Raw genomic sequence first — 18,505 nt, 5'->3', positions numbered from 1 at the left:
TCCTTACCTTACATTTTGCTTGATAGTGGAAATCATTAATATTAATTTCCAAGAAAAGTTATTCTGACTGTTTCTTCTCTTCGTTTCACTAGCGGCTTTAAATTCCTTTTCCTAGTATTGCTTCCCTCGATATGGCTCACTTTTCTTCAGTCCATTGTTTTCAGTATTTTACACTTTCCGTTCAGTACGTGAAATAGAGAAAAACAATTTGTAATGACGTAACGACAATAAAATTTCATCCATAGAATATTTATAAAATCGTCCTGACACAATCGCCAATGTCATGTACCGTTTGTCTCTGCAGTATGGGAACCTATTTTAAATTTACTTGTGATAGTTAAACGTTATCGAAAGAAATGGTCCACTACAATGCCAGCAAGAAAAGAAAATATGTTATTGTGGTGTCACCGCCAGACACCACACTTGCTAGGTGGTAGCTTAAATCGGCCGCGGTCCATGTAGTACATGTCGGACCCGCGTGTCGCCACTGTGATCGCAGACCTAGCGCCACCACCAAGGCAGGTCTCGTGATACGAGAGAGCACTCGGCCCCAGTTGTACGAGAACCTAGCTACCGCCCAGATGTACGAGAACCTAGCTACCGACCAGATGTACGAAGCCTTTTCTCTCTCATTAGCCGAGAGACAGAATAGCCATCAGCTAAGTTAATGGCTACGAACTAGCAAGGCGCCATTTGTATCAGTGCCTATAGCTTACGAGTATTCAAGAGAGATGTATTCCAAGGACTAATTAAAAGATAAGTAATAAGCATCTACATACTTTTCTTCTTATTCATTTATAAGTTCTCATGTTCCAGACTTCACGACCGTCTGCGTTAGTATAGCGTGCATTTTCAGCCAGCTACCGACACAACAGTTATCACATTTTACTTTATGAGTGTTTGACTTGTCATGGAACAATTAGCTGCAGGCCAGGAAGTCTTCATTGGAATGCACCGAGACTAGTGGCTAGAAACCGTGTTGTTGTTAATTGTGAATGTAAATAAATCGTTTGCATAATAATAAACGGACTTCGTTTAAAAACATAAATTGCAGATTCGACTTACAAATGTAGAAATGAGTCGACGTTAGAGGGCTTGGAGCGCGCGGTTGTCACGTCACCAAACTCCCTATTTCCAATTAAGTAAATGGCCCAAAAAAGTATGAAAAATCTTCACTATTACAGGAAGGCAGGGTTACGACCTAGACTACAAAATATAGATGAAGTGATTCACATAGCATTATAATTTAACAACAGGATTAAAGATACAGTAATAACACAGTCATCTAGTAGCGAGGCTCAGCAAGAAAGAAAGAAAGCACTGTATTCTAGTATTTTAACAAAAACCAATCAGAATGAATTTCACAGACAAACTGTATACGGAGATGACAGTTATCATCAGAAATTAAGTCTTAATTTCGCTGTTGTTTTCTAACATATTCCGTCAGGGTAGCTGCTCGAAATGAAATGATTTGCTACGCGGGAGAGTGAATGAAGTACCAATATCGAAAAAAATTAAACGTTACATGTAGCTTTTAACACACACTTTAATTAGAGCTTTCAGTGTCATGGTATTTGACTCTGCAGGTACCTGGCGACGACGTCTGATGGCAGCATGGACATCAGGAGCCAAGACTTCTCGGCGGTGTACTCAGCCGTGTACAGCAACCCCACCGGCTACCAGGCCGCCATCAACTACGTCACCAACAACAAAGGAGTCAGGTGCGCACAGACATCAACTTTTATAATCTTCATTTGCTAACAGAAAGCTTGCGATCTCACTTGTTTGTAGATGTGAAATCCCGTATCTGTTCCAACACTCGAAATAACCTTCATGCTGTCCATACCATGTACACGGCCCGACCGAGTTGGCCGAGCGGTTCTAGGCGCTACAGTCTGGAACCGCGCCACCGCTACGGTCGCAAGTTCGAATCCTGCCTCGGGCATGGATGTGTGTGATGTCCTTAGGTTAGTTAGGTTTAAGTAGTTCTAAGTTCTAGTGGACTGATGACCTCAGAAGTTAAGTCCCATACTGCTCAGAGCCATTTTAACAATGTACATGGTGGATAAACAGAGCCAGACAATCTTCATCTACACTCATGCTCATAAACTAAGGATAACTGCAGAATGTGGTGCCACACAACGTGGCACTACGTAAAACTGGCGCTAATAGCATAGGCACATAGGGAACACACACGACACGGATCTGTATGTCAACGGTACTGGTGATAAGCGAGAAAACCGTCCCAGAACACATGTGCTACAAAACGCCACTGTTTCCTGCGCATGTACCCTGACATCAATATGGGATATGATCAAAATTGCTCTGAGCACTATGGGACTTAACATCTATGGTCATCAGTCCCCTAGAACTTAGAACTACTTAAACCTAACTAATCTAAGGACATCACACAACACCCAGTCATCACGAGGCAGAGAAAATCCCTGACCCCGCCGGGAATCGAACCTGGGATCCCGGGCTTGGGAATCGAGAACGCTACCGCACGACCACGAGCTGCGGACTGGTATATGATCACCATGCACACGTACAAACGCCGCACAACGGGTTAGCATACTCTGTATCAGGTGGTCGAGCAGCTGCTGGGGTATAGCCCCCCATTCTTGCACCAGTGCCTGTCGGAGCTCCTGAAGTGTCCTAGGGGTTTGACGACGTGCAGCGATACGTCGACTGAGAGCATCCCAGACATGTTCGATGGGGTTTAGGTCGGAAGAACAGGCAGGCCACTCCATTCGCCTGATGTCTTCTGTTTCAAGGTACTCCTCCACAATGGCAGCTTGGTGGGGGCAAGCGTTATCATCCATCAGAAGGAAGGTGGGAACTACCGCACTCCTGAAAAGGCGGACATACTGGTGCAAAATGACGCCCCGATACACCTGACCTGTTACAGTTCCTCTGCCAAGGACATGCATGGGTGTACGTGCACCAATCATTATCCCACCCCACATCAGCAAACCACGACCTCCATACAGGTCCCTTTCAAGGACATCAGGGGTGGTATCTGGTTCCTGGTTCACGCCAGATGAAAACCCGGCGACAGTCACTGTTCATACTATTCCTGGACTCGTCTGTGAGCATAACCAGGGACCACTGTTCCAATGACCATGTGCTGTGTTCTTGACACCAGGCTTTACGGGCTCTCCTGTGACCAGTGGTCAGTGGGATGCACCTTGCAGGTCTCCGGGCGAATACACCATGTCTGTTCAGTCGTCTGTAGACTGTGTGTCTGGAGACAACTGTTCCAGTGGTTGGGCGGTAAGGTCCCAAGCAAGGCTACCTGCAGTACGCCGTGGCCGTCTGCGGGCACTGATGGTGAGATATCGGTCTTCTTGTAGTGTTTTATACTGTGGACGTCCCGTACTGTAGCGCCTGGACACGTTTCCTGTCTGTTGGAATCGTTGCCATAATCTTGAGATCACACTTTGTGGCACATGGAGGGCCCGTACTACGACCTGCTGTGTTTGACCAGCCTCTAGTCGGCCTAGTATTCTACTCTTCATAATGTCATCAATATGTGTTCTTTGAGCCATTTTCAACACACATTCACCATTAGAACGTCTGAAAGCGTCTGCGCACTTATTCGCTGCACCGTACTCTGACATGCACCAACACACCTCTGCGTATGTGGACTGCTGCCAGCACCACCGTGTGACGGCCACAGGTCAAATGCACCTCATGGTCATACCCCGAGGTGATTTAAACCCGCAAACCGCCCACCAGAGTGTTGTTTCACCATGTATCAGCATTATCCTTAATTTATGAGCATGAGTGTATATCTACATCTGTATTCCGCAACCACTTCAAGGTGTGTGACGGAAGATACCTCGTGTACTTCTGTCACTTCATATTCCTGTCGTGAATAGTGAACGGGAAGAACTGATGTTGGTAAGCTGCGATGTGAGGTCGAATTTCTCTGTTTTTACTTTCGCGGGCTTTTCATGAGATATTTGTTGGAGGGAGCAATATATAGACTGACTTATCTAAGAACATACACTCTCGGAATTTTAAGAGTAAACTATACTGTGACGCACAGTGCCTTACTTTTAGCGTATTCTAGTGGAGCTATATGAATGTCTCTGCCTTTCAACATGCCTGAGAACAGAAGTCGTGAAGATATCCTAACTAGCTGGAACTGGAGACGAGTGTCACGCTTTGCCAAAGATAAATACAGAGCCGACAAGAATTGCTGCTGTCTGTGAATGCAGGTCCGTTTCCGCCAGTTTCCGAGTGAATACTGACTTCGCTTCAGCCCAGCAGATTTTTCACATTCCACTAGAAAATGACTTCGATATAAAATCCGAAACCGCTCCTGCAACAAAATTAAGATTATATATCTCACACATGTTGTTAAAAACTTCTTAGCAAATGAAGCTGTTAATCATAGAATCAGTAAACCATTGCGGAGCAGCAGTGCTGTAGTACTGTCCAAAGATGGATAAACAATAATGTATAGTTTGTTGATATCTAGAGAACTCCGGGTCCAGTTATATCTTAAATCATTGTGTTCTTAGGCTCCTCTGTAGTGCATTATCTCCTACATTTTTTTTTCTTTTTTGTCTCCTCATTTCTTACCCTGTTATGTCACCTGACTGTCAACATTCTTCTGTAGCGCCACATCTCAAATTCTTCCATTCTCTTCTGCACAGGTTCTTCCACTGTCCATGATTCACTGCTTTACAATGCTGTGCTCCAAACGAACATTCTCAGAAATTTCTTCCTCAAATTAAGGTCTATGTTTGATACCAGTAGACTTTTCTTGGCCAGAAATGTTATCTTTGCATACGCTAGTCTTCTTTTGATGTCCTTACTTCGTCCGTCATGAGTTATTTTGCTCCCAACGTAGCAGAATTCCTTAATTTCGTCTACTTCTTAACCAATAATTTTGATGTTAAGTTTGTCGCCATTTTCGTTTCTGATACTGCTTATCACTTTCATCCTTTTTCCAGTTTATTCTCAATCCATATTCTGTACTCATTAGAATGTTCATTCTATTCAACGGATCCCGTATGTCTTCTTCAATTCCACTGAGGATTTCTACATCATCGGTAAATCGTATCATTGATATCCTTCCACCCCAAATTCTAATTTCTCTCTTGAATCTTAATTTTGTTTCCGTCATCGCTTCTTCGATGTGTAGATTGAACAGTAGGGGCAAAAGACTGCAACCCTGTCTTACACCCTTTATAATCGTATAGTATATCGCCCGTCTTTCTCTGTAGCTTATTCCTATTTTTCGCAGAACTTAGAACATCCTGCACCATTTCACATTGTGAAGCGCTTTTTCTAGATCGACGAATCCTATGAGCATATCTTGATTTTTTTTTTTGACTCTTGCTTCCACTATCAATCGCAACATCCGAACTGTCTCTATGGTGCCTTTAACTTTGCTAAAGTCAAACTAAACATCATATAATACATCCTGAATTTTCTTTTCTGTTCATCTGTATACTATCCTTGTTAGCCCCCTGGATGCATTACATGTTAAGCTGATTGTGGATAAGTTTTCGGACCTTTTTGCACTTGCTATCCTCGGAAATGTGTGGATGATGTTTTTTCTAAAGTCTGATGGTACGACGTTAGTCTCATAGATTTTACACATCAATTTGAACAGTCTCTTGGTTCCCATTTCCTCCAATGATTTTAGAAATTCCAGTGTATTGCTATACATCCCTTCCGCTTTATTTGACCTCAGGCCTTGCAGAGCTCTTTTAAATTCTGACTCTAATACTGAGTCCGAAATAGCTTCATGTCAACTCCACTTTCTTCTTCTATTACATCATCAAACAAGTCTTCCCTGTCATAGAGGCCTTCTGTGTCTCTTTCCACCTATCCGCTCTGTCCTCTGCGTGTAACAGTGGACTTCCCATTGCACTCTTACTGTTACCAAACTACCGGTCAATTTCACCGAAGGTTATCTTAAATTTTCTATATTCTGAGTCAATCTTTCCCAAAATCCATTCTTTATCGACTTCTTCAAATTTTGCTGCACCTATTTTGCCTTGACTGCCCTGCACTTCCTCTTTATTTCATTCCTAATTGGTTTATATCACTGTATTCTGGTCTTCCCCTGAAAAGTTTTGTACTTCTTCCTTTCGTCGATCAACTGAAGTATTTCTTGGTACCCAAGGTTTCTTCAGAGTTACATTCCTTGTACCTATGTCTGACTGCCCATCATTTGTGATTCCCTTTCTTGTTGATGTCAACTCTTGTTCAACTGAACTGCCTACTGTGATATTCCTTATCGCAGTATCCACATCCTTAGCGAATTTCAAACGTGTTTCATCCTTCCTCAGTACTTCAGTGTGCCACTTCCTTCCACACTGATTCTTCCGTACTATTCTCTTAAACTTCAGTCTCCTCTTCATCATCACTAAATTATGATCTGAGTTTATACCCGCTCCTGGGTACGCCTTACAATCCAATATCAGATTTCGGAAACACTGTCTGACCGTGATGTAACGCAGGTAGAACATTCATATATTTCCGACTGTTTTCCAGGTACAGCTCCTCCTCTTGTGATTCTTGAACAGAGAATTCCCTATCACCATCTGATATTTATTGCAGAACTCATTGTGTCTCCTCTCTCATTCATACGGCTTATCCCATATTCTTCCGTAACCATTTGTTCTATTCCTTCCCCAACAACAGCATTCCAGTCCTCCGTCGTTATAAGATTATCATCTCCCTTTACATACTTAATTACTCGTTCAGTATCCTCATATACTGTCTCTATCTCTTCATCTTCGGCTTGTGAAGTCGGTATGTATTCCTGAACTACCGTCAGTGCTGGTGTGATGTCAAATCTGATAAGAACAAGCCTATCACTGAATTGTTGACAGTAGCACACTCTACGCCTTACCTTCATATTCATAACGAATCCTACCCCTGTTATACCATTTTTTGCTGCTAATGATAGTACTCTACTGAATGTGCGTCTAACCAGAAATCCGTGTCATATTTCCATGTCACTTCATTGGCCCCCACTATGAATGAGTTTCTGCATTTCCGATTTCAGGTTTCCTAGCTTTCCTACTACGTTTAATCTTCTGACATTGCATACTCCGACTAGTAGAATGTTATCCCTTCGTTTGTTCATCCAACATTTTTTCATATTCGCCTCCCCATTGGCAGTTATCTCCCGGATACCCGAATGAGGGACTAATCCGGAATATATGTGGCTGTAGGCTTTCCCGGCGTAAACTATTGATGAAGATTTCTCGGGTCTCCATCCGGGTGGTCACCCGGCTGGAGACCCGAGAAATCTTCATCAATAATCCGGAATATTTTGCCAATGGAAAGCTCATGACGACACACTTCAAATACAGGCCGCATTTCCTGTGGATATAGATTACGTGTCTCTAACGTAGTGGTTTCCATTGCCTTCTGCATCCTTAGGGCTTGATCTTTCCTGATCCTTCCGCCTTTTTGGGGCAGTTTTTCACACCAAGGGCAAAGAAAATGCCCTGAACCGCTATTCGCTTCTCCTCCCTCTTTGAGAAGGCAGAGAGAGGCTGACTTCTTATGCTATAACTTTCGGCCACCACTGATGATGATTTTTGAATTCAAAATTTAAGCAGGACCCGGATTCTAACCTAGAACCCAAGATGTTTTGATTATGATGGGCGCTACCCCTAGACCACCTACCACCGTCTGCGTGAAAAACAAGAAACTTTGAATTAAATCTTTCAGACCTGCACCTACACCTGCCTTGTGCAAAACATAGCGTTACTGTTTAGCGAGCTGCATCTGCCTTCTCCCATCTCACGGAGATGGACCCCTTTCTACAGATTCATCAATAAATTTCTTCATCCTTCCGCTTGTAACGAAGTATTCTCTGAGAAATCGTTCATTTGGTATTCCATCTCTCCTAGCTGCGTGAAATAACAAAGACTACAGTAGATGAAACCGATTGGAAGATATATCAAGGTTATTTTAATTAAATCTGTAATGATGCATTCAATGGCGTTGATGTCAGAATCTATTTTTCAGTGGTGCGTCTACAATCCTGGCTGGGCTCGCGTCAAAGGTGACTTCCCAAGACCACGTGCAAAAGGTAAGTAGTGTGTACTGCGTGCAGCTCATTCACAACTGCAACATCATTTTTCTTTGTATTAAATCATTAGAAAAACTTTGGTCAAAAGCACAGAACGAACTGCTATTCGTAAGGTATTGTCAGTGTGCTAGAGTTCCACTGCACAATTATATTTGATAAAAATGTGCATTTATATATCACATTCGCATCTCGTCAGAAATCAGATTTCAGATACAGTATCAAAAAGTGTGCCGCCAGGTATAACGTCACAAATGTTTACCAATACTTCTTCTCTTTAGTCAATTATTCTGAATATGAATTTTTGCTCATGTCTCACAGAACAAAGACCTTTTGTATCGTTTTAGTTCATTCACAAAAATCCGCTGGCGTCTCCCGTCAGCACCTAGACCGTATAATCATGAAGAGTGGCTACATAGAACATGACACTGGCCATGTGGACGAACAATGAAGTTGTGGTGCGTTGATGTTTGCGCGCTCAACTCTTTATATTGAGGAGGTCAGTTCTTTAATGAGTTAATTAAGATAGCGGCTCTAGTCCAAGACTTCTGATACACAAAGGGCGCCGTCGTTAACCAGAGGCAGCAGACGGACATTGAAAAGCCTGTGCAACTTGTAGTAGTTCAATGATTGCAGGTGATTTGTATTTTTCGACTGCCGATTCCGTAAGTGAGGGTAACAAACAGCAATCGACGTGTAGAAATGTTTTCAGAGAAAAGGAGAGCACCTTCATTTAAAAATATAACACTTTATGTCTTCTGGGAATCGATACAGGTCCACCCATCAAATGGTTCTGCATTTCGGTTAATGCACATTTCTGCAAATTTCAATCAGCATTAGTAAGACATTTTCTATTTAAAAACGTCACATGGCCACCTTGAGGCGTGAAAGAAATCCAGAAATTTTTAATTGGCTCTCTTAGGGGCCATCTGGTGAGGTCCTCACTCAACAAGCTGACAACAGGTAACACAACAATAGTGGTTAGAGCCTGTCCTCAATCTTTAGTTACAGAAACTAATCTGCATCTATACCCAACACCTTTTTCCGCCTGTTTCGTTTATTATAGTCTTGTTTTGTTCCTACTACCTTTCCTTCTACTGTTCATTGCAGTATGGAATTAGCTATTCCCGGATACCGTACCGGATGTCTCACTAGTCTGACCCTTTTTCTGATAAGCATCTTCCATAGAGTCATTTCCTCGCCTATTCTTTCAGTACTTCATTTCATATCTTACTTGTCCAGTTAACTTTTAATATTCTTGAACAGCAACACTATTCAGATGTTTCCTCAAACTTTCGAGAATTCACATATCATTTCCTCACAGTGATGAGCTCCAGACTTACACTTTTAAGCACGTCTTCCTCAGTTTCATGTCAATATCTGATACCAGTACCTCTGTCTCTATTGAAGAATGCCGTCTTCACGTGTGCTATTATCTAATATCGTCATTGCTTCAACCAGCCTGCGTAATTTTACCTTCTAGGCAAAATGCTTCAACTTATTCCATTAAAATGTCACTCTGACTTTCCAAAAAAGTTTCAGCCAACTGTCGACTTCATAGATATACTTGGAGAAATGCGTGATACACACTGTGCTGTCTTACATTTATTCACTACTGTTTGCGATCTTGGACCATCTACACAGTGGAAAAATACACTTATGAGCCAAAACATTATAACCACCTGCTTAATATTTTTTTTATTTGTCTTTGGAACGAAATACATCAGTGATTCTGCGTATCATGGATCCGAGAGTTTGTTGGTAGCTTTGTGGAGGTATGTGGCATTAGATGTGTACGCACAGGACATGAAACTCGCGGAAATAACTGGCCACTGATTTACGTACGCGGTGATGGCGATCAATAGCGACACAGATGGGTGCCATAGGGTTTACATCAGACGAATTTGTTCGCCCACACACCAACGTTAGTTCACTAAACACTGTAGCACGGTTCTGGCTCAGAGACACGGACAATTATAATGCTGAAAGATGACATCGGGGTTGAGGAAGACATCAAGCGTGAAGTGATGTAGGTGGTTCGCAGCTGTCAGCATGTCTTCGATTACTGTCACAGGTCCCACGAAAACGCAGGAGAATTTATCCCATATCATAATACTGCTCCCACCAGCTTGCTTCCGTGGCGCGCAGCACGTTTAGAGCCGCCGTTCACCTCGATGTTTGTGGAGCAAAAATGGGTTTCACCTAAATTGCCGACAAGTTTCCATTGATCGACGGTCGAATCTACATCTACATCTACATTTATACTCCGCAAGCCACCCAACGGTGTGTGGCGGAGGGCACTTTACGTGCCACTGTCATTACCTCCCTTTCCTGTTCCAGTCGCGTATGGTTCGCGGGAAGAACGACTGTCTGAAAGCCTCCGTGCGCGCTCTAATCTCTCTAATTTTACATTCGTGATCTCCTCGGGAGGTATAAGTAGGGGGAAGCAATATATTCGATACCTCATCCAGAAACGCACCCTCTCGAAACCTGGCGAGCAATCTACACCGCGATGCAGAGCGCCTCTCTTGCAGAGTCTGCCATTGAGTTTATTAAACATCTCCGTAACGCTATCACGGTTACCAAATAACCCTGTGACGAAACGCGCCGCTCTTCTTTGGATCTTCTCTATCTCCTCCGTCAGACCGATCTGATACGGATCCCACACTGATGAGCAATACTCAAGTATAGGTCGAACGAGTGTTTTGTAAGCCACCTCCTTTGTTGATGGACTACATTTTCTAAGCACTCTCCCAATGAATCTCAACCTGGTACCCGCATTACCAACAATTAATTTTATATGATCATTCCACTTCAAATCGTTCCGCACGCATACTCCCGGTGGTCCCGTGCCCACTGAAATCGTAATTGACGATGCCGTTGGGTCAACGTTGGGTAGTCTGCTGCGGAGCTCCATGCTCAACATTGTACTACGAACGGTGTGTTCCGAAACGCTTGTGTATGCACCCGCATTGTGTTCTTTCTGCAGAGATACCACAGGTGGCCCTCTATCCTATTTTATAGAGCAAAGAAGACTGCTAACGCCACGTTCTGTGAAGATTCATGGACCTCCAACAACTTAGCGCCTTTTGGTAGTTTCACTATCCTTCTACCTCTTTCCGTAGATGCACGTCAACGTCCTACCACTTTTGCCGTTTTAGAGATACTAGTTCCCAGGCTCTACGTAACAATAACTTACCCTTCGTCAAAAACGCTGTCTTAATGAATTTCCCCCTTTTGCGGCTCGTGCCTTTGCTAGGTTGATCCCCCGTCCGTGTCTGTTCCGCTTATATACTTTTATTACCGCGTCACGTGCCCGCAGCGCCACCAAGCGGTATCCAAGGTCGCGGTGGGCAGTGGACATAAACGTTTTGGCTGATCAGTGCATCTACTGTAACAGCTTCACACGGCATTGATACTACTTAACCAAGAAAATATATGCCATTACTGACTTGAAAACACATGAAAATTGATACTTAACGCCGTAATGAAAGCTGAACCAAGCAGGAAACACCGCTGAAAATACTAAGACCTGTAAATTCCTCAGCTTTGATGAAGTGCAGCGATGAAGCACATTTCTGCACTACCCTTGATGTCCACAGTCGCCGAGTATGACGGTGATCTGGGAAGAGGTCCCATCCTTTCAGTGTTTTGGAGAGGCACAGCGGTGTTACTCATGACGTCATGGTGGTTAGAGCTATCGGGTATGACTTCAGGTTACGGGTAGTAGGGACATGGCAGAACGACACGTGACAGACATCTGTCTTCCCGATGTATTACCTCTCATGCTACATTATCATGGTACCATTATTGGCAAGACAAAAAAAATGGTTCAAATGGCTCTGAGCACTATGGGACTTAACTTCTGAGGTCATCAGTCCCCCAGAACTTAGAACTACTTAAACCTAACTAACCTAAGGACATCACACACATCCATGCCCGAGGCAGGATTCGAACCTGCGACCGTAGCGGTCGCACGGTTCCAGACTGTAGCGCCTAGAACCGCTCGGCCACCCCGGCCGGCATTTGGCAGGACAATGCTCAGACACACACGGAACGTGTATATCAACTGTCTCCGTGATGCTGAGGTACTACCGTGACCAGGAAGTATCCCAAATCAGTCCCAGATAGAAAGTGTGATACCATCTCTGATGTCAACCCCATCACAGTGCCAGTGTCCATGACATGAAGGACCACTTGTGAGCCGCTTTGTCTCAGGAGAGCATACAGTGTGTGTATTGTGTATTGAACTGGGGACCTAGAAACGACGAAAAGGCTTCGTCCCGCCGTAGCCCTCAAGTGGTTCACAACCCCACAACAGACCACAGCAGTCCACCTGCCCCATCGTCACACCACACCGAGCCCAAGGTTGTTGTGCGGTTCGACCCCCCCCTCCCCCCCCCCCCCCAGGAACGTCTCATACCAGACGGGTGTAACCCTGAATTTTTGCGTGGTAGAGTAATTATGGTATACAAGTACCGGGTGATCAAAAGGTCAGTATAAATTTGAAAACGGAATAATGTAGATAGAGAGGTACAAATTGACACACATGCTTGGAATGACATGGGGTTTTATTAGAACCAAAAAGTCGTTCAAAAAATGTCCGACAGATAGCGCTTCATCTCATCAGAATAGCAATAATTAGCATAACAAAGTAAGACAAAGCAAAGATGATGTTCTTTATAGGAAATGCTCAATATGTCCTCCATCATTCCTCAACAATAGCTGTTGTCGAGGAATAATGCTGTGAACAGCACTGTAAAGCATGTCCGGAGTTATGGTGAGGCATTGGCGTCGGATGTTGTCTTTCAGCATCCCTAGAGATGTCGCTCGATCACGATACACTTGCGACTTCAGGTAACCCCAAAGCCAATAATTGCACGGACTGAGGTCTGGGGACCTGGGAGGCCAAGCATGACGCAAGCGGCGGCTAAGCACAGGATCATCACCAAACGACGCGCGCAAGAGATCTTTCATGCGTTTAGCCATATGGGGTGGAGCGCCATCCTGCATAAACATCGTACGTTCCAGCAGGTGTTTATCAGCCAGCCTGGGGACGATGCGATTCTGTAACATATCAGCGTACCTCTCACCCGTCACAGTAGCAGTGTCCAGCGCCATCTGTCGGACATTTTGTGAACTTTGTTTTTTTTTGTTCTAATAAAAACCCCATGTCATTCCAAGCATGTGTGTCAATTTTTACCTCTCTATCTACATTATTCCGTGGTTTATTAAGTTTTCAAATTTATACTGACTTTTTGATCACCCAGTACATGGAGACAGTATTTGCGCCCCAATCGCCGACATAGTATAGCGGAGGGAGAGTAAGGAGAACAAGCCCGCATTCGCCGAGGCAGATGGAAAACCGCCTTAAAAACCATCCACAGACTGGCCGTCACACCGGACCTCGACACTAATCCGCCGGGCGGATTCGTGCCGGCGACCGGCACGCCCTCCCACTCGGGAGGCACTTTCCCGAACCTATGAGTACATGCATGCAGACCAGAATAGGTGCAACGACATACTGATAGATGGAGTTTTACTACTAAGTTCTTTCTGAATTTGACTCACACGCCTTCTCAAATCGTGAAGCTTCATTTCAGTTCCTTATCCTGTGAGCTGGGTGCTTCACTTTTCTCTCAGGCAGTGTATTTTTGTTTGCTGACTAGACAGATGACAAGCTGATGGATGGCGAGGTGGAACCTTGGGAAAGAAGTACATACTAACACTATTGCCTGGGTTTTTCACAAGACTGGTTTTGAGGTATCAGAAGTTGCCCTAGGAGTTAAGCCCTTTGAAATGGATCTGGATGGACCGTTGAGTTGGTCAGAGGGAGGGGAAAGGAAGGCGGCGTCGTAAGTGTACTATAGAAAATAGTCGGGGCTCCAGCAAGTGCGTGCTCATCTTCATGTCAACTGTGTTAGTCGAACGGACAAAAACAGAATGACATTTTCACCTGGCGCCAGTTATTGAAGCTGTTGAGTGAAGGTAGGAAAAGAAATGATACCGGTAGAGTTAATAGCTTTTAAGTTTTCCTACTGAAATGGCAGTAGGATGTTTCCACAGACAAGGCTGTTGGCACGAGTGAGGGGTAAAGTTATTTATTTATATGTTCCATAGATAATTTGAGAGAATCTTTTATCGTAATGATGTGGAACGAGTCACTTTACAGCATGTGTATTCATGATTAGTGTTAAAATTAGCAAACACATCATTGTTTTTAGTCCTACTCATGCAGCTACACTTATTTTTCACTGGTTACCAGTTTTCAAGCAGAAATTTGTCCATGGAATAGAAGAAGTTGTCCAGGAGAAATGATTTTACATTAGACTTAAAACGTGCTTCGCTCCCTGTCAGACATTTTATGTTATTGAGCAAACGATCAAGAATTTTTGTTGCTGCATATTGAACTCATTTCTGAAGCACTGACAGTCTTAACATTGGGTAATAACGGTCATTCTTCCCTCTAGTGTTGTAGGTATGGATATCACAGTTCTTCTCAAATTGTAATGAGTTATTTATGAAGAATTTCGTTAGCAAACATATGTATTGTGATGGCGTAACTAAAATGCCTAGCTTCTTGAAGCGGTACCTACATGACATCTGTGTGTGAACTCCAAATATTATTATTATTGCTCGATTTTATGAAATTATTACTTTCTTGCTAAATGATTGGTTACCCCATAAAATTATTCCGTAAAACATTATTCGGTGGCAATAAGCAAAATATTCTGTCAGAGACAGCAAAGGACTTGGAAGAGCAGTTGAACGGAATTGATAGTGTCTTGAAAGCAGGATATAAGATGAACATCAACAAAAGCAAAACGAGGATAATGGAATGTAGTCGAAATAAGTCGGGTGACGCTGAGGTTATTAGATTAGGAAATGAGACACTTAAAGTAGTAAAGGAGTTTTGCTATTTGGAGGGGCCAAATAACTGATGATGGTCGAAGTAGAGGGGATGTAAAATGTAGACTGGCAATGGCAAGGAAATTGTTTCTGAAGAAGAGAAATTTGTGAACATAGAGTACAGATTTAAGTGTCAGGAAGTCGTTTCTAAAAGTATTTGTATGGAGTGAAGCCATGTATGGAAGTGGAACATGGACGATAAATAGTGTGGACAAGAAGAGAATATAAGCTTTCGAAATGTGGTGCTATAGAAGAATGCTGAAGATTAGATGGGTAGATCACATAACTAATGAGGAGGTATTGAATAGAATTGGGGAGGAGTTTGTGGCACAACTTGACTGGAAGAAGGGATAGGTTGGTAGGACATGTTCTGAGGCATCAAGGGATCACCAATTTAGTATTGGAAGGCAGCGTGAAGGGTAAAAATCGTAGAGGGAGACCAAGAGATGAATACACTAAGCAGATTCAGAAGGATGTAGGTTGCAGTAGGTACTGGGAGATGAATAAGCTTGCAGAGGATAGAGTAGAATGGAGAGATGCACCAAACCAGTCTCAGGACTGAAGACCAGAACAACAACAAACAAAATATGTCAGAAGGTTAGGAGGATGATACGATTATGTTCCACGATTAGCAATTATACGAAGAGCAAAACTAGGTGAACTTAATTGTTTGAATAGCTTCATCCTGTTCAAGTTTTCAACACATACACCCAAAAATTTGGAGCATTCTTCCAAATTCACTGACTTTTGCTCATATGCTACATCAATTGCTAGTATGACTGAATTCCCTGTACAGAAATGTACGTAGTGTGTTTCTCCAAACTTTATTGAGAGTTTGTCTTCAGAGAATCACTTAATAATTCTTTGAAGAATATCATTTACTAACTTCGCTGTTGCTTTCTCTCTAATGGGATTTATTGTAGTACTAGTATCATCTGCAAAAAGTAGCTGTTTTGCTAGTTCAGTGTTAAGTAGAAGATCATTTACGTACATAAGGAATAGGAATGGACCCAAAATGGACCCCTTCTGGACTCCGTACGTGATTTTCTTTTTTTCTTTTTTTTTTCCCTTCACCAGTCACAGAAATTTTCTACCCTCCCGACGTTATCTGATTATTTTGCACAACCTTTTGTATTCTTTTTGTTAAGTGTAATTCAAACCAGCTGCCTGTAAAGCCATCAATTCCATAAAACGTAAGCTTTTCTAAGAGAATAACATAATTTGCACAATCAAAGGACGGAAAATTCACAGAAATACGAACTGGCGATAAATCATTATTTAAGGCTTGTGCTCCTTGATGAGGGAATGTACTCTACAGACGCGAAATTTAACCGACAGGAAGAAGATGCTGTGATATGCAAATGATTAGCTTTTCAGAGCATTCACACAAGGTTGGCGCCGGTGGAGACACCTATAAAGTGCTGACATGAGGAAAGTTTCCAACCGATTTCTCTTACACAAATAGCAGTTGACCGGTGTTGCCTGGTAAAACGTTGTTGTGATGCCTCGTGTAAGGAAGAGAAATGCGTACCATCACGTTTCCGATTGTGATAAAGGTCGGATTGTAGCCTATAGCGATTACGGTTTATCTTATGGCGACATTGTGCTCGCGTTGGTCGAGATCCAATGACTGTTAGCAAAATTTAGAGTCGGTGGGTTCAGGAGGGTAATACGGAACGCCGAGCTGGATCCCAACGGCCTCGTATCACTAGCAGTCGAGATGACAGGCATCTTATCCGCATGGCTGTAACGGATCGTGCAGCCACGTCTCGATCCCTGAGTCAACAGATGGGGACGTTTGCAAGACAACAACCATCTGCACGAACAGTTCGACTAAGTTTGCAGCAGCATGGACTGTAAGCTCGGAGACCATGGCTGCGGTTATCCTTGACGCTGCATCACAGACAGGAGCTCCTGCGACGGTTTACTCAACGACGAACCTGTGTGCACGAGTGGCAAAACGTCATTTTTTCAGATGAATCCAGGTTCTGTTTACAGCATCATCATGGTCGCATCCGTGTTTGGCGACATCGTGGTGAACGCACATTGGAAGCGTGTATTCGTCATCGCCGAACTGGCGTATCACCCGGCGTGACGGTATGGGGTGCCATTGGTCATACCTGTCGGTCACCTATTGTTCGCATTGACGGCACTTTGAACAGTGGACGTTACGTTTCAGATATGTTACGACCCGTAGCTCTACCCTTCATTCGATCCCTACGAAACCCTACATTTCAGCAGGATAGTGCATGACCGCATGTTGCAGGTCCTGTACGGGCCTTTCAGGATACAGAAAATGTTCGACTGCTGCCCTGGCCAGCACATTCTCCAGATCTCTCACCAACTGAAAACGTCTTCTCAATGGTGGCTGAGCAACTGGCTCGTCACAGTACGCCAGTCACTACTCTTGATGTAACTGTGGTACCGTGTTGAAGCTGCATGGGCAGCTGTACCTGGACACCGCCATCCAAGCTCTGTTTAACTCAATGCCCAGGCGTATCAAGGCCGGTATTTACGACCAGAGGTGGTTGTTCTGGGTACTGGTTTCACAGGATCTATGCACCCAAATTGCGTGAAAATGTAATCACATGTCAGTTGTAGTATAATATATTTGTTCAATGAATACCCGTTTATCATCTGCATTTCTTCTTCGTGTAGCAATTTTAATGGCCAGTAGTGTATAAAGAGCATTCTCAGTCGAGAATGCGTAAGTTTTAAATGTCTGTGGAAAACACAGGTTAAGGTAAAACATTAACTAGTCTTAATCAGGCACACCCTGAGATGTAACCATATCGTTGATAAAGCCGTGACAAGAGAGGGGACAGGATGGGAGAAGAGTTTGCTTCGTAACGGGAAAAGAATGATAAACACTTCAAATCAGGCTGTATTCTAATGACTCAATAACAAAAGCAAACACGTTTTATGCACTTCCATTTGCCGTTGTATGGTATGATGAACGTTCCTGTGGTGTTTGCAGCTGGTGGAGGTGGCGACGGCAGCGGAACTCAGCGAATCAGCCATCGCGAGCCTGGAGCAGTCGACGGCCGAGCACGTGCAGTGGAACCAGCGCTACGAGGCGGTCGTCGGTGCGTGGCTGGCGGCCCGCGTGGAAACGCCCACCACCACCGCTGACCCCGGCAGTGGCGCCACACCAGTAGTTGCCACGGGTTCTGCCGCGACGCTGCTGCTTTCGCTCTTGCTGTTGTCCCTGTTCGCCGCCTAGGCCTCTTCAACCCGTCAACTGGTCGATCACCACAATTCACAAGCTGTCTTTGCAGCTACGTCATCAAAAATTCACGACATTCCAACCACTCTCCCATCGGCCTACCTCCCCATCGCTTCAGAGCTGACTGCATGTTTGACTCACGCAAGCACACACAGGGCCCATGTTGCACTGATAAAGTCCGGGGAACCTGTTCACCGATTTGAATACGTTTGCTCTTAATGTACTATTTTACTTCCACGTAATACGTGGAGTTAACATGCAATAACCTTTTATACACCTAAATTAAGCTTGAACACATGCTG

The 18,505-nt window shown here is 43.8% G+C and overlaps 1 protein-coding gene across 1 annotated transcript in view; it reads left to right on the top strand.

Annotated features, from left to right (window-relative positions):
• Positions 1 to 18,200, top strand: part of LOC124616282 (aminopeptidase N-like) — a 147,295-nt gene extending 129,095 nt beyond the window's left edge. The window contains exons 14-16 of the mRNA XM_047144585.1: positions 1,587 to 1,721; positions 8,008 to 8,071; positions 17,955 to 18,200. Of these exons, the coding sequence (XP_047000541.1) occupies positions 1,587 to 1,721; positions 8,008 to 8,071; positions 17,955 to 18,200 (445 nt within the window). The remainder of the gene's footprint in view (positions 1 to 1,586; positions 1,722 to 8,007; positions 8,072 to 17,954) is intronic.
• The last annotated feature ends 305 nt before the right edge of the window (positions 18,201 to 18,505 follow it).

Source organism: Schistocerca americana, chromosome 5 (genome assembly GCF_021461395.2).
Source record: "Schistocerca americana isolate TAMUIC-IGC-003095 chromosome 5, iqSchAmer2.1, whole genome shotgun sequence".
Taxonomy (NCBI): Eukaryota; Metazoa; Arthropoda; class Insecta; order Orthoptera; family Acrididae; genus Schistocerca; species Schistocerca americana.
Note: the sequence above shows the minus strand (reverse complement) of the source record. Positions and strands in the feature narration are given on the sequence as shown.